The 14085-nt window shown below is 38.8% G+C and overlaps 1 protein-coding gene across 4 annotated transcripts in view; it reads right to left on the bottom strand.

The window, feature by feature from the left end:
* ZRANB1 (zinc finger RANBP2-type containing 1) overlaps positions 1-14085 on the bottom strand; it is a 48082-nt gene that overhangs the window by 25125 nt on the left and 8872 nt on the right. For 2 of the 4 annotated variants that reach the window (XM_052799425.1, XM_052799426.1), the window contains 2 exons: positions 9761-9858; positions 8149-9047 (listed from right to left, as the gene is read on the bottom strand). In XM_052799425.1, the coding sequence (XP_052655385.1) occupies positions 8149-8962 (814 nt within the window). In that variant the 5' untranslated portion in view covers positions 8963-9047; positions 9761-9858. The remainder of the gene's footprint in view (positions 1-8148; positions 9048-9760; positions 9859-14085) is intronic. The other 2 variants (XM_052799423.1, XM_052799424.1) reach the window with 1 other exon arrangement.

Genomic DNA, 14085 nt, shown 5'->3' with positions numbered 1-14085 from the left:
TCCAAAATGAAGTCTGAATATGCTTTTATTGACAATAGGAGGCACATTCCTACAATGGCTTTGATTTCTGTCAGATGAATGAGAGCCTCCAATTCATTAAGTCTATTTAAATAAAGCTTAACAAAACACTATTTACAAGAAATATTACAGAAATATTTACTGATGTTATAATTCACTACATTTCATAACACACAAGTGCCTGATTACTTACACAAGCAGCTTCTGAATCGTGTTCTGACACAGTGGCATGCCAGTTGGATTATTCCCCACTGACACCCACTGCATTCCTCAGACTGTTAAAATGTCAAAAGGAAGAGGGGCATTTGCCTTAAGATTGTTCACACAGCCCCCCTGAGTGCTCCAGCAGCTAGACCTCTTGCGAGGGCATAACTCTGATTAGCTACAAGCACTGCACAGATGCAAACAGATCTTTATGACTCAACATCTACTTCTGATCCACAGCACGAACAGCTTTTCTTTGAAGTGGACTCCAGAAATGTTAGTTTAGTGTTGCAACTGAAGATGCCAGTCTGTGTGTGTGTGTCCCAACAAGTTTTGCTTTGCTTAATGCACAAACACACGACTATAGCCTGACATCCCAAGTGACAGGACAAAACGCTAAGTGCTGCACCCACGTCATGAGAAAATACAAGTGCAAGTTAATATTCTGTGTTTACAGGTTCAACTGTGTTCCCATTTGCAATTCAGGCATTTCTTCTTACTGGAATATTCTTTCACAGCACTGAGAGCCAAGGTTTTTTCTTTCTAGTAAAGCCCCGATTCTTAGATAGCACAGATCAGGAATATGCAATCTCAGTATACATGAGAAGACACATGATAGAGAATAAGTTATTTAAATAAGACTAAATTTAAAAAATACTAATCACACAATAACAACTATTTGTACCATCTTGATTCTGTATTTTTCCTGCTACAACTGTTACAACTATCTTCTTTATTAGATATCAGTACTACCTTTGCTCATATTAAATAAGCCCATAATCAGCCTAGCTGCTACAACCAAACTGCTTCAGCTAAGGTGCTATTAAGTTTCTTCTTTAGAACATGTAAATATTTATAGGGTTTAGTGCAGCTAAGTAAACTTGGAAAATATGCAAGAGCTTACAGGCATATCTAGAAAACTAAATCTCATTTGCCCTAATTGCACAGTCCCAATGACTTCAGAACAGCCAGATGTAAAAGTTTCCAGAGAAAATACTATAGCAGCAGCCTTTATTTACTTCACTATCTGTCTGATACTTCTAGAGCGCACTGGCTGGCACAACTTGCAAATGAAATAGGCAAATTCTTTCAAACAGACTGATGCAGTTCCGCCATGTATCTCTAGGGCAGCAGAGAGGCTGGGGGAGACAGAACTGGGCAGCAGCACTGCCTTAGCAGGTCAGGACAGGGGCCCACCAGCTCCACAAACAGCTCCCAACAGCAGTAAGGTTTAAATATGCAGTCAGAGAGACTGAAAGCAAGTAAGAACAGAGAATAGCAACCCTCACTTCAACCACATTTGCTGTCAATGTAGTTAAAGGTTCTGCAACAATACCTCAGTCGAACCGCTGCAGAGACAAATGAGTAATTGCAGAGCAGCAAAAAGCAGGGGATCACACAGCCTACAGTAGCTGATTCTGCAGTAGGCTCCTGATCCTCAAAAAAGGTAAAAGCATCACTGTATAAAAGGCACATATGCAGTCTTGCATATACTAGAGGGCAAGCATTCTAAATCTTTGAAAAGGTTGAACAGGATTAAGCTGAAATGAAACAAGAAAAACCAAAGAGAATTAATTTCAACAATATACCTGCTAAAATAAATACATTTTTTTGCTAAATTAATGGAAGAGTGCAAAGATGCCTCTGTTTAGATAAAATACCTAAAGAACCACCCAAAGATTCGAGATTTCTTTGATTCAAGGAGGTAGCAATGCCACAGTAAACAATGTGTTCTCACATCTGAGTAGACTACAAAAGGAAACACTTCATCTTAAGGAGGTCATTGTGCCTCACATGTGGGACAACAGTAATCAACTTCACTATTCCTTGAACTGCTTGGTAATAGAAGGCAGATTTCTCAAATAACCAAATGATGCATTTTAGAAGTCAGAAGCAGAGACAGATCCCTCTGTAACATACACCAGGTCAGAAACATGGAGCCCTGTGCTGCTTCTCTTCTGCTACAGATACAATTGCAAGTGGTCTACATCATACATATGCTCTCATTTACTCATCTACCGACCGATCCTAAGATTGGTTTAAGTGCCAAGGTGACCTTCCATCAAGTGAGGGGCTGATCAACTGACCCATTAAAGCCTAATTCTGACACTTGCTAAGAATCTTACTGCTCCTCTAGGCATTGAGAGTGCCGAGGACCTGTGGTTTGACCACACAAGCTGTAGCATTCTCTGGAGCTCTGCCCTCACCCTCTTCCAACTATTCACTAGGGGCGCATCAGGTGGTCATAAAGGAAGTTTTATTATCAATAACTACTCCACCATTTCAGCATTTTGAGCACCAAAACCATTCAGTCTGAGAAGAGTTTCTCCTCTTAGAGGAAGAACTCCTTTGCAAGCAAATATGACACATCAATTAATACAAAAGAGAAGGACTGTCTGAAAAATCTTTATGGGCCTCTAACCACACCCTTCTCTTCATTCTCCTCTTTCTTCATTTCCAGGATCTCCCTTGTTAGTATTACCATGTGATCAACAGCAGATCAGTCTCTAGGTAATGACAGCTTGAGACAGAACCTTCTGTACACTAAATTTTTTAAATTCATCAAGCTCAGCAACTTGCATCAGCTTAAAAATAAGTAACTTCCAAGAAAACATGTACCTTAAACCTGAAGCCATCCAATGCATGCAAGTATGACGATCACCTATTCTTTTTTCCATGTAAACAGCTCTTACCCCTACATACAGCCCATGTAGCATGTTTCTAACATATCATTACAGGACAAAGCAGCACACATGCAAGAAGAACTGTTGAAAGATGTCCTTATCCCCTCTATCTGTCAGAGGTATCCACGCCCCTTGTTTCATTAACAGCTGGTCAGTTGCTTGCAGGGTTGCACCCTAAAAGGAGGCTGGACAGTGGAAAATCGTGAATTATATTAAAGTTAACCATCAGTGCTTCCAAGGTAAATTTAAGTAACTATTTTTAACTTGATCATTTATTCAATTATTTTTAGCATAAAGCATCACCAAGCATTTAAAAAAATTGGTCAAGAGACCAAAATAAAAGTGTTTCAGGAGTTAAGATCTTCTACCAAGGAGTAAGGACTGCAGAGTTTTACCTACTCTGAAAGATATACACACACACACACACACAAATGTAAGTATGATAGAATATATGTATAGGACACAGGCGACAATACAAGATTTCTTACCCAGGTGAAAGTTGTAAGCTTGCGTCATTGTTACCTGGCACAGCAGGCAAATATGCCACACTGTACTTCCCAGTATCACAAAGGAATGGAGGAAGGAAGCCAGGCCGTACAGCTCATACCAGGGACTCTTCCCCTGCAACGATCCCAACAGGCACTGTTTGCCATATTTAGCCAAGGCCAGCGTGGCAGGTAAACACCTGTCAGTGACTAATTCTTGCTATACTTCCCTAAACAGTTCAAGCTAGCCTGAACCGACTCCAGCAAGGAACGGAGCATGACGCTTCCCCACCTCCAGCAGCTTGTTCCTACCCATACACCTCCCACTCCCTTATTACAGCATAAACAGCCCCATCAAGGTTTAGCCGTACCGTAGATGTGATGAGGAAACTAGTCTGGGTTTACTAAAACAGCAAAACCAACAAACAAAACCACCACCACACCCCCCCACAAAAATATCCCCTAACCAAGCTTACCAAGCTTCATTTTTAGCAAGATTAGTTTCCAGATGCATTTCACTGTATGCTGGCATGCAAACACGCCAGGAGGACAGAAACATGCAGCTAGGAGGCTACTTTGGGTGACAGTGCCAGCTGAAAGCGCCTTGGTACATCAGTCCCTTCAGGCTGCTTTTACTGTCAGTGAAGAGCCACATGCTCTGCAATACACAGAGCAGGAGGTGGCTGCCACCTCTCCTGTAGCTGCAGAACAGTCTGGGACACTGCCCAGCCAACTTCATACCTAAATGTGGACAGAACAACTCTCCTTTCCCACAGGGTTTCTGAGTGCTTGGGTAACACATTTGGCACTATTTCAGAAAAATGAAGGGAGAAAAGGACAAAGGAAAAAAAAAAAACCTGTAAGAGAGATAAAGTAGTTGACAAAGGAAAAACTAAGCAGACACGTATGTAGGAGTAACAGGAATGAACTAACAGTCCTTTTAAGGATGTACTGCAAAACAGATTGTTCTAAATATTTTGGATTTGTTTAAGAAACACGCTCTTACTTGTTTCTTTCACACAGCTAAGAGGAATGTGTGTCTACTTGGTTCCAGAGCCACCATCCCCAGCAGGGGAAGTCTGGCCCATTGACAGTAGTAGCTACCTTGCTGACCTGAATCAAAAGACAAGAACATGCTCTCTTGCAGCAGTTAATAAGCAGGGTTGGAGGAGAAAGGAAAAGGAGAAGAAATGCAGTTTACTTTTAATCTGTTGGCTACAGTTCAAGCTCAGGAGTTAAACACACAACCGAAGGATCCTCAGCAGTGCCCTGCAACACACTCTGCTAGCACCACTGTAAAATCCAGCCCTGAAGTGCCAGGAGAGGGGAAGATTCAGCAAGTTCTGAAGTGTGAGCCCCAAGCAAACTCTGAACACTAGAAAGACTTTATAGTCATTATCATCTTCATCCATTTGTACTACTTAAATCCACAGCCAGCTGTAACCAGCTTCACCAGGCCCCACAGCAGTACTGTTCTTCTTGCACATCAGATTCCTTATGTCCCACAGGCCACCAAACCTCTCTTACAGTCTCTTTGGTATAGATAACCATGAGTTACATAAAAGACAATGGAGCTTAATTTTAAATATACATTAGCTTGTACTAGGCCAGTACAGTAGAAAGCATCAGTGTCCTTGCAGAAGCCATTTGTAATTTCTCATTGTAATTCAAACTGGCATTTGTAGGAAGTCATGTCATTCACCGGCCATGCTTACTAGATGTTCTGCTTTGATTTTAATAAATTTTAACCAAACAATCAGTTCTAAAGTCTCATCCTTTTGAGAAAGGATCATTTGATGAATACATCCACTACTGAAAAAAAACAGTCAATAACAAAAATAACATTCAAGTACATTCACTTGCAGAGTTTGAAAGGGGGAATGCCACTAATCCTTCTGATTCAGAAAGAATACCCTCCATCAAGGAAACTATTCATGCTGAAATGCAAGATTTGCAGTCATCACATTTTGTACAGCCTAGATTTGCAAGGAATAGAAGCCTTGATGGTATGTTTACTTACTGAGGTGGGCAGAACATTAATGGATGTCTCCAACAAAACAAAAAAGCCCACAAACATGCACACAGAGGTACTTTCTAAATCCACACAAGATACACGTCTATCTTCTGTTTCAGCTAAAAAGAACAGATGTGGAAAAGAAGTAGTCCGATACATGTTTTTAATGAAACTTGACATTAAATTTAAAATCTAGTAAAAAATTTTATACTCGAGTTGAGATGCAAAGAGAGAGTTCAACTAAAAAGCTGTCCTAAAGTATCAAACATTTTGCTTGGTACCTTCTAAAAGATAATTTCTTCTAAGAAAAAAGAAAATAACCACTCTGCCAAGAATTACTCCTACTGTTGCTCCTCTAATCTTTAACTTCAGGGAAGGCTACACTTTGTACATCCAAAAACTTTAAACTGATACATCTCTCCCACATTAGATAGACTCAAAGCAAATGGACCCTCCACAACTGATTGAGCTTAAACTTGGAGGTACGCAGCCTGAAGTTACCGAATCCTAACAAGCCACCACTTGTCAGATGGACTACGGTAACAGACTACATACCAACTCTTATTCCATCAATTTTCACAAAACTTACTTGACATTTAACATGAACTTGTCCTATTTTATAACTGTGTTTGGTTAAGGATTGACAAGTGTTCAGCTCAGCTAGAAGATCACAAGAGCTCCAGCTGGCTAACAAACAGTAACTCACTAAGTCACAATAACTCAGTTGATTTCAATGGTAAGAACATATGCTTCAGGCAAAATTGTTCAATTGACAGTTAAATTGTTTTAAGTATGTCACACTAAGACAACAAAACAACCAGCATAAATGTGGCTTATTGCTTTTAAAATTACTCGTTAAACTGGTATACCTTTCCAATACAGATATGCTCTGCAAAACGTCCAGAGACAACCACAAAAGAATCTATGAAGCTTTCATCAATCTTCCTAAGGTTATTCCTGCTACAAGGAATATTTGGAAAAATATGACAGCTGTGATATGCAAAGTGAAATTCCAAAATGAAAGAGTAATAATTAACAGGTTTTGGTTGCTGCTTTTTTCCCCTCAGTTAAAAAGCTGAGCTATAGTAAGTGTTTAAGTTACAGAAAGGAATCCATGAAATCTTTCAGCAGAACAGTAGTAAAAATCAGCACACAACTCCATTTGCATTCTGGCTTTCTCATCAAGATCGCTTCAAACTATTTTCATTTTAAAAGAACTAAATCATTACTGCCTTACAAAACTTCTGTTAACATAGTTTTGAGTTTCATGTACAACTGCATAGTCACAAGCAACATTAAATACTTGCATAACGCATGTTCTTAAACATAAACACAACCATTCCCACACAGATTAAACCTGAAAGTGTGAAATATTTTAAGTAACATTGGAATAGTAAAAAAAAAAATCACTTTTCAAAAAGCAGAGGAAAAACACCCCTACTATTTAATACAATTGCTATCAGAATGCAAAATAGACTCTTGTAAGGCACAGAAACAACCTCCAACAATTGATCTTGGGTATTCAATAACTTACAAAATACCATACAGAATTTCAGTTGCTTCATTTCAGAAGGAAAAAGCACTGCACATGTGCTAGCATGTAAAGAGCTGAAGGTATCAGGAAATATTGAGGCATCTAACTATTTTCAAAAGGAAACGTGCTTGTCCAACTATTCACGCAACACAAAGATAAACTGGAATATTTATTAGCTCAGAGAAACCAAACCCATGATACCCATAAAAACATTTACCCCGATCAAATATATTAAAATAAAGCAGCTCCACAAATTAGTTTTTCGATTATAACAACCATGAAGTGACTTCACGAAACATTAAGGAACAGTACGAGACAAACTAGTAGTGCCAGAGTTTCAAATGAAGTGTTTTACTCTAAAAATAGTTGCGTATTTCAAGTGTTTAACCTGCTTGTATACTAGGGCACAAGATATCTGCTTCTGGGAAGTTACAGCACAAAAGTTAACTCACAAGGTCATTAACTGAAGAAAACCCTGCTCTCACATGTCTCTGTTCTTTAACAGCACTGGGAGAATTATCCAGAATTTCCTTAGGAAAGCACTAAAATACAAAACAAAATTGGTATTTGAATTTTTTGAAGCAGTTGACTACAAAAATACTTTCAGAAAGCCTGTAAACATTTACAACACAGTATCCGTATTAATACAACATTATTACTTTCAAGGTCAGTATTACACATGCAGTTTCTTGGAGCTACATATTTTGGTGTTATTTTTAACATCTGACAGAGCATCTTGTACTGTTGCAAGCTCTACACTGTTTACAAATACTCCCAAGCTGCAGCTGCTGATTCTACTAGCATATCTTCCCATAGCAAAAAGAAGAGTAATTTTAATTATCCAGTAATGGCATTTTTTACAGTGCTATATGCATTACGTTGTTCTGTAGACTGGTTTTGTAATTTTTCCATCTTTTGACGACTACATAGAACAACAGGATTTGGTTACAAGGATATCTATTTCTATAAAAGGTCAAAAAATCTGAGAATAGTTGGGAAACATGTTCAGATTATGGACAAACTCTGCACCCTCTCTTAGCAGGTGCCATTTCAGGAACTTCTACATTTGGTTTACTTTTTAAAATTAAAATGCAGAGATTAAAAAAAAGCTGGTTTGAAATCAAATTTCAAGTTTATGGTTTAATTCTTCATTCTCCCAAAATACCTAACCACAGGCATAACAGTATAAGGTAGCAGCAAAAGACTTACCAACGCAAGCATTTAGAAACAGCCAGTCAGTCTTTTTCATTCTATTTTTTATTTGCTTTAGTTTTTTGAAGTCAACTTCAAGTTCTTCCTTGCTGCCAACAGCTCCAGCCAATTCAATTCTTTGGAAGTCCATTTTCACATCAGATTCACGTTTGGTTGTAGGTGGAGATCTTCTTTGGCTATTACCACTACTACAGCTTCCTCTCCATCGAGCTCTGTCTTGCTCGTTTATGATTGAAGAAGCCTCTTCTGTGTCTGCCAGTTCTATTGCTTCTATGTTGTTAGGTCTGGGATGATCACATACAACACATTTCTTGGCCTTCGCCCAGTTTTCATATGTACAAACAGAACAAGTCCAGTGCTGAGCCCTTGTGTTTAGTTTATTTCTGTCATTATATTCCTCACATGGATCAACAGAAAAAGGGACTGGTCTTGAACCAGAACCTGAAGACTGAGGAGACTCTGTGGGACTCCTGGTCCTACGTTGAGACAAGCACTGAGTACACCTTATCGCTCTTGGCCAGTTCAAGTATGTGCACATGTGGCATGACCATTTATTTGCACCTTCCATACTGTAAGATGATTTAACTCTTGGTCTGGCACTAGAATCTGGACATATCAAAGGACTGCTCCCTCCTTCAGTGCTCGTAGGATCCCAGTCTCTACCAATATCACTTGAACCACTTTTAAATGGATCTTCTGTGATAATTGTTCCACTAGGTCTCTGAGCACGACACATGGTACATTTGATTGCAGACGGCCAATTTTCATATGTACAATACTCACAAGCCCATTTAATTCCACGCTCTGTCATCGTGCACTTCTTGAAATGAACTGCGTCAGGCAGAAAGCTAAGTAATCAGAATACATCATTAGTACACAACGGTTGCATAGGAGCTCTGTTTCAAAAAAAAAAAAAGTAAATGAGATTTAACCCAGTTGACATGTACCACACCAAATATAAAAATCAGGCTGGGCAAACAGGCAATCTTTTTTTTCTTGAAACTATTAGAACATTTAGGGGGAGAAAAACCACTATGAAAAGAATAAGACTTGAGCTAACAGCATTTTAAATGCAGAATTCAGGATTTCCTAATGCAGAAATGAACAGAAAACTCAGTCCTACATTTCTGGAATTTCTTAAATTTGCACAGAGGCTTCCAAAACAAATTCAGAAAACAGATACACATTTCGCACTGAGAATACTGGAGAAGAGACCAGTACAGCTACAGGTCACAAATATTAAATTATTAAAATAAAACTCAATATGAATACAGCAGTACAAGAAAAGGAACACAAAGTCTAGATCCTGCGAGGTCTATTACAAGAGCTCACAGGATCTGGAAGGAAGGAGGACTGTATCAGGTGGGCAGTTATACAGTGAGTGAGCAGTTTTCAGAAGAGTAGGGTGTAGGAGTTTACATAAAATGCATAGATTTGAAAATGTTATACATGTGCTTAACCAAGAGGAGGCCTTGATTGGACATGACTCATAACAGTAGTGTTACAAAGTTAAAATACCACTTGAAAGCAAGCACAAGCTGTGTGCATTGACAAGCTAACATAGTATTTTTATTCTACAAATCCAGATTTCAATCCAATTCCAACTCACTTTTTCTCTAATGAAGAGGGGATTCTGTCTTCATGCTGGCTCAGACCTTTTCCTCAGATTGCCAAATATGAAGGGTAAGACTAAGCAGATAACTATTCCTGTAAACAAAATGAAAACAGACTCATTATAGGTTTCCTACTGGACCTGAGTAACCAGAAAGTTAATTATTAAATGCCACACCTATTCTGATCCCAATTTACTTGTTTAAACTCAGTCATGACCTGCTAAGACTAACATACGGACTGGTGAAAATAAACCAATATTTATAAAGAACCAGTCGCTACACAAGTGATCAATCTGCTGAAGTAAAAGAACTAGATCCAAGCAACATCGAATTTACACCAGAACCTCTATAAACACTCTTATTGCAATCTGAAACTTAGGATGGGGAAGGAAAAAAAAGCTTTGTGTAGAAGGCATAATAGAGGGAAAGGGTGAGGCAGGTAGATGAAGGACAAATAGAAAAATGCATACAGTCTATTTCCTCCCTTACCACAGAATAGTTACCCAATATGTAAGACTCAATTATGTGATGTTTTTAAGCACGCAAAACTGTTCAAAATACAAATTTGTGATATCAATTGACTGACAATTATTCATCATACTGCAACTCTCTTGGCTAACAAACACACCCAGAATCTAGTAAACAAAAACTGCAAAAGAGAAGTTACACAACAGGATTAAATTCAAAACTAGACACATCAAACTAAAAATTAGTTTATACCTGTTCTCTGATTAGGAAATGTTTTATGAGTTAGTACATTCTTCACTAAAATACCTTCGCACACACCTTGCTCTACCAAGGCACAGCTAAATATCCACTTATATTTGTCACCCTTATTCCTACTATCTCCCTTCTGTGGACTCCAGCGTGCAGCATAGGTTGTTTCCAACAGCTCGACTCTGATCTATTCACCAGATCAGGTGGCTGCATGAATGAGGGGCTATCGCATGGCCAGGACAGAGGAGAGGGCAGGACTATCCTTTTCAGCGGTGATCCGTATTTGTGTTGCATGAAAGCAGATGAGCAGTCAGGAACATATAAAGCTTTCTCATAAAGCTCAGGTTCTAATATTACTTGTTTGAACAGCCTGCAGAGCACTTCACTCCCACCTATACGTTATAAAACTGTGTCAGACTAAGGAATGTGCTGAGAAGGCAATTAGACTTCCTACTGCTTCCCCTCCACCATTCCTCACAAATGTCCATGCCAATGCACGATGGAAAAAAAGGAGGGAGATCATACCAGGGTCCCCATATCTGTAATAAAATAAGTGAAAAATACATACTTATACACAAGAATACAAAGTCAACTTGATTTTACTAAAGGTGACTTCATAAAGAAGACTTTTCAGAAACTTGGAGGAAAAACAGTTTCTCTACTCCATACACAAACTAAAGCTTTGCCAAAACACCTCCTATACGACTACTCTACATGCTAGATTTATCTATTCCACTTCATCAAGCCTTTTCCCCCCAATTCCCAAAATAAGTTTTTTAATGACTTTAACATTTCTTCATAAGCTTATTCTCTCTATAAACAATAGTATTTTCTGAGATATTAACATTTCCTAGTTAGGAACGCAAGACAGTTGAACACATTTTTCAGAAAAGAGAAGGAAGCAGCATACCGTCCACACACCTGCCAACAGCCACCAACAGAACCACCAAGAGCAGTTTCACTTGTGCTACTGCAGACAACCAGAAAGTGGCTATCCCAATATGAGCTTGAGAATAACTTCTACCTGAGCAGAAGCTGGTATGTTTTGAGTAGGTAATGCTTTCAATCAAAAGCCAGATCTGTATACAGTGTGTGATGAAGCCTGAGAGGGATCTGTAACTGTAAACGGTCTCTTACCTGCCCTAGTTTGGAAAGCCTTAAACCCAGCAGTTTAGGGGCAAGAAAACAAAACATCATCCATTTTACTGACATTAAGACTGGGAAAGGAGATTGCTGCTCAAGTTGAAAAGCAGCTGGTTGCAAAAATGATCTAAACAAATACTGAGATTCTATTTATGAAACTAAATAGCACAGTACACACTGTATTACAGAAAAGCTTTCATGTATATCATGAGGTTAGGTTTTTAGCCGCGATTATTCTCTGCGCCCCTTAAAAATCTAGATGCTTTCAGACATAATTCTCAGAGAGGCTGAGTATCTGCAGCTCCAAAAGCCTCCAAGGTATGAGATCACCACCTCCAAACACGAGGCCTCAGCTTATTATGAAGCAAAGAATATAAAAAAGCTCAATGGAGCAATGCAACTTCTCTTCTTTGATAGCTCTGCCAATACCCACTACAGCACAGCTAGATGAGACAATTTAGCACATTCACATATTGGGTTTTATTTACTTTTAGGTCTTGGTCTGACCCGCAACTGCACCTCAACCCAGGGACACCAGAACCAGCTGATTTACTGGTGATACAGGATCATCATCCAGCCACTGAGCAGTTTGAAGCTTGTTACATTTTTTCAGAATTACTTCTTTGCCACTCTGTCTTCAAGTAAACTTGTTATTTTAGATTCTTCACAGAGGAGAAGTTGAATCATGTAGTACCTCCTCTCGCACAGAAATAGCACAACAGTGACTGTGAAGCGCAGGTGCATGCTTTAATGTCCAAAAAGCATGAGCAGACAAGAAATTAAAACCCACAAAACTCCAAGGAAGTTCCAATTGATCAGTTTATACAGTGTGCTAAACACCTTCTGGACAGGTTAATAGAGTAACTCAGTATATTAAAGAGGAGCATATATTAAATTCTGATAAATCAAGTAACAAAGAAAAATCAAAACATTATCAGACAACCTTTTTACTAAATAAAGTCAGTCAGAAAAGGTCACCTAGAACAGTCACAAATTTTTCTTTTGCTTTGTTTCAACTTTTAAGAACATTCTTCTTTTTAGGTGCATGGGAAAACACAAAATGGCACACAGAAATTGGGAAGAAACAATGAAGTCCTCAAATAACATTTTTATGACAGGATGTATTATGCTCCCCTCAGTTTAATTATTCACTGTGCCCAGAAGTTATTTCTCCTTTGGCTCAAACAAGGAACAATATGGAGCTCCATTTCATTAAACGAACAAGCCCTTCCTCATACACAGGCCAGATGCTGATTTAGACCAGGCTACACTACGGATTTTTTGCTGGGATGGTGCTGGCATCTGTGCTGGCAGAAACCTTACGTAACTATACTGATCAAATCAGTGTTCCCACCTTAACTCGTTCTGCTCATGCGTATGGATTTTCGAACAAAGCTAACTGCTTCTGTATTTAGAGGGAAAAGGGAGCTTAGGTGTCAACTTAAGCCTTCAGCAAGACCTACAAGGCAAAAGCGATCCACCCTCTTTCTCCCCCTCGATGTAGCTGCCTCTCTTAGGCTGCTCCAAAAAGAAAGGCAGGCTGGTTTATTTATTTTCATTTTAAAACACTGAAGCAACTTTTCAGAGGAACAATATAAGCAGAGCATCTTGTTCTGAAAGAAAGAGAACTCTCTATAACCAAACACAGAATCTATTAACTCAACAGTTTACGAGTGTGGAAGTAATACCTTTCACACATTCAACCACAAAAAGGAGGGGAGAGGAACAGGACTGCGAGTCAAAGCAAAAGATCAAACAGCAGCACTTTCACTGACTGTATTCTTTACGTATTATGAAACATGGTGTATTTAAACATACATCTACCAAGAAAGGGTCTCAATCTGACAGCTGTAATTGCTCACTAACAGCTGGATAATGTGGCTGTGAAGTTTATATATACACACAATGGACGAACAGCTTTTTAAGAAAAACTGCCTATGATTAACCCTGCATAATTTGACACATTTTCAGAAGTGCTCCCCCTTGTATGTCACCACCTCGAGTTCTCTTCCAATTACCCATAAAACATTAGCATACTTCTTAGGAAACTGAAGTTCATTCATACACAAGTAAGCTTTCTAATTAAAGCTGTAAAGGGAAAACCTGTTAAAATCACACATCTGGATTATCACCTTAAATGGTTATGATAAAATATGCACTAGTCTGAATCCAGATAGTTGTACCTGGTTTTGTTCTGTAAAACTGCAGAACTTTTTTTAAAAGATGCATAACAATAACTTGAGTTAACTGTTCACAGTAGGAAACAAAGCAATGGTTCGATTTCACTGTTTCCAAACAAATACATTTATAAACAGTGCCACTGTGTTGCTGACTCTAACCACACTATCTTTTTAAAGCTCATGTAAGCTGTACCAAGGGACTCATCAAACAAAAATTTTGCCAATTTTAAAATACAGCCAGTAGGAAGGTCTAGAAGATAGCAGAGCTGTACACAAGCTTA

Source organism: Harpia harpyja, chromosome 10 (genome assembly GCF_026419915.1).
Source record: "Harpia harpyja isolate bHarHar1 chromosome 10, bHarHar1 primary haplotype, whole genome shotgun sequence".
Classification (NCBI taxonomy): domain Eukaryota; kingdom Metazoa; phylum Chordata; class Aves; order Accipitriformes; family Accipitridae; genus Harpia; species Harpia harpyja.
Note: the sequence above shows the minus strand (reverse complement) of the source record. Positions and strands in the feature narration are given on the sequence as shown.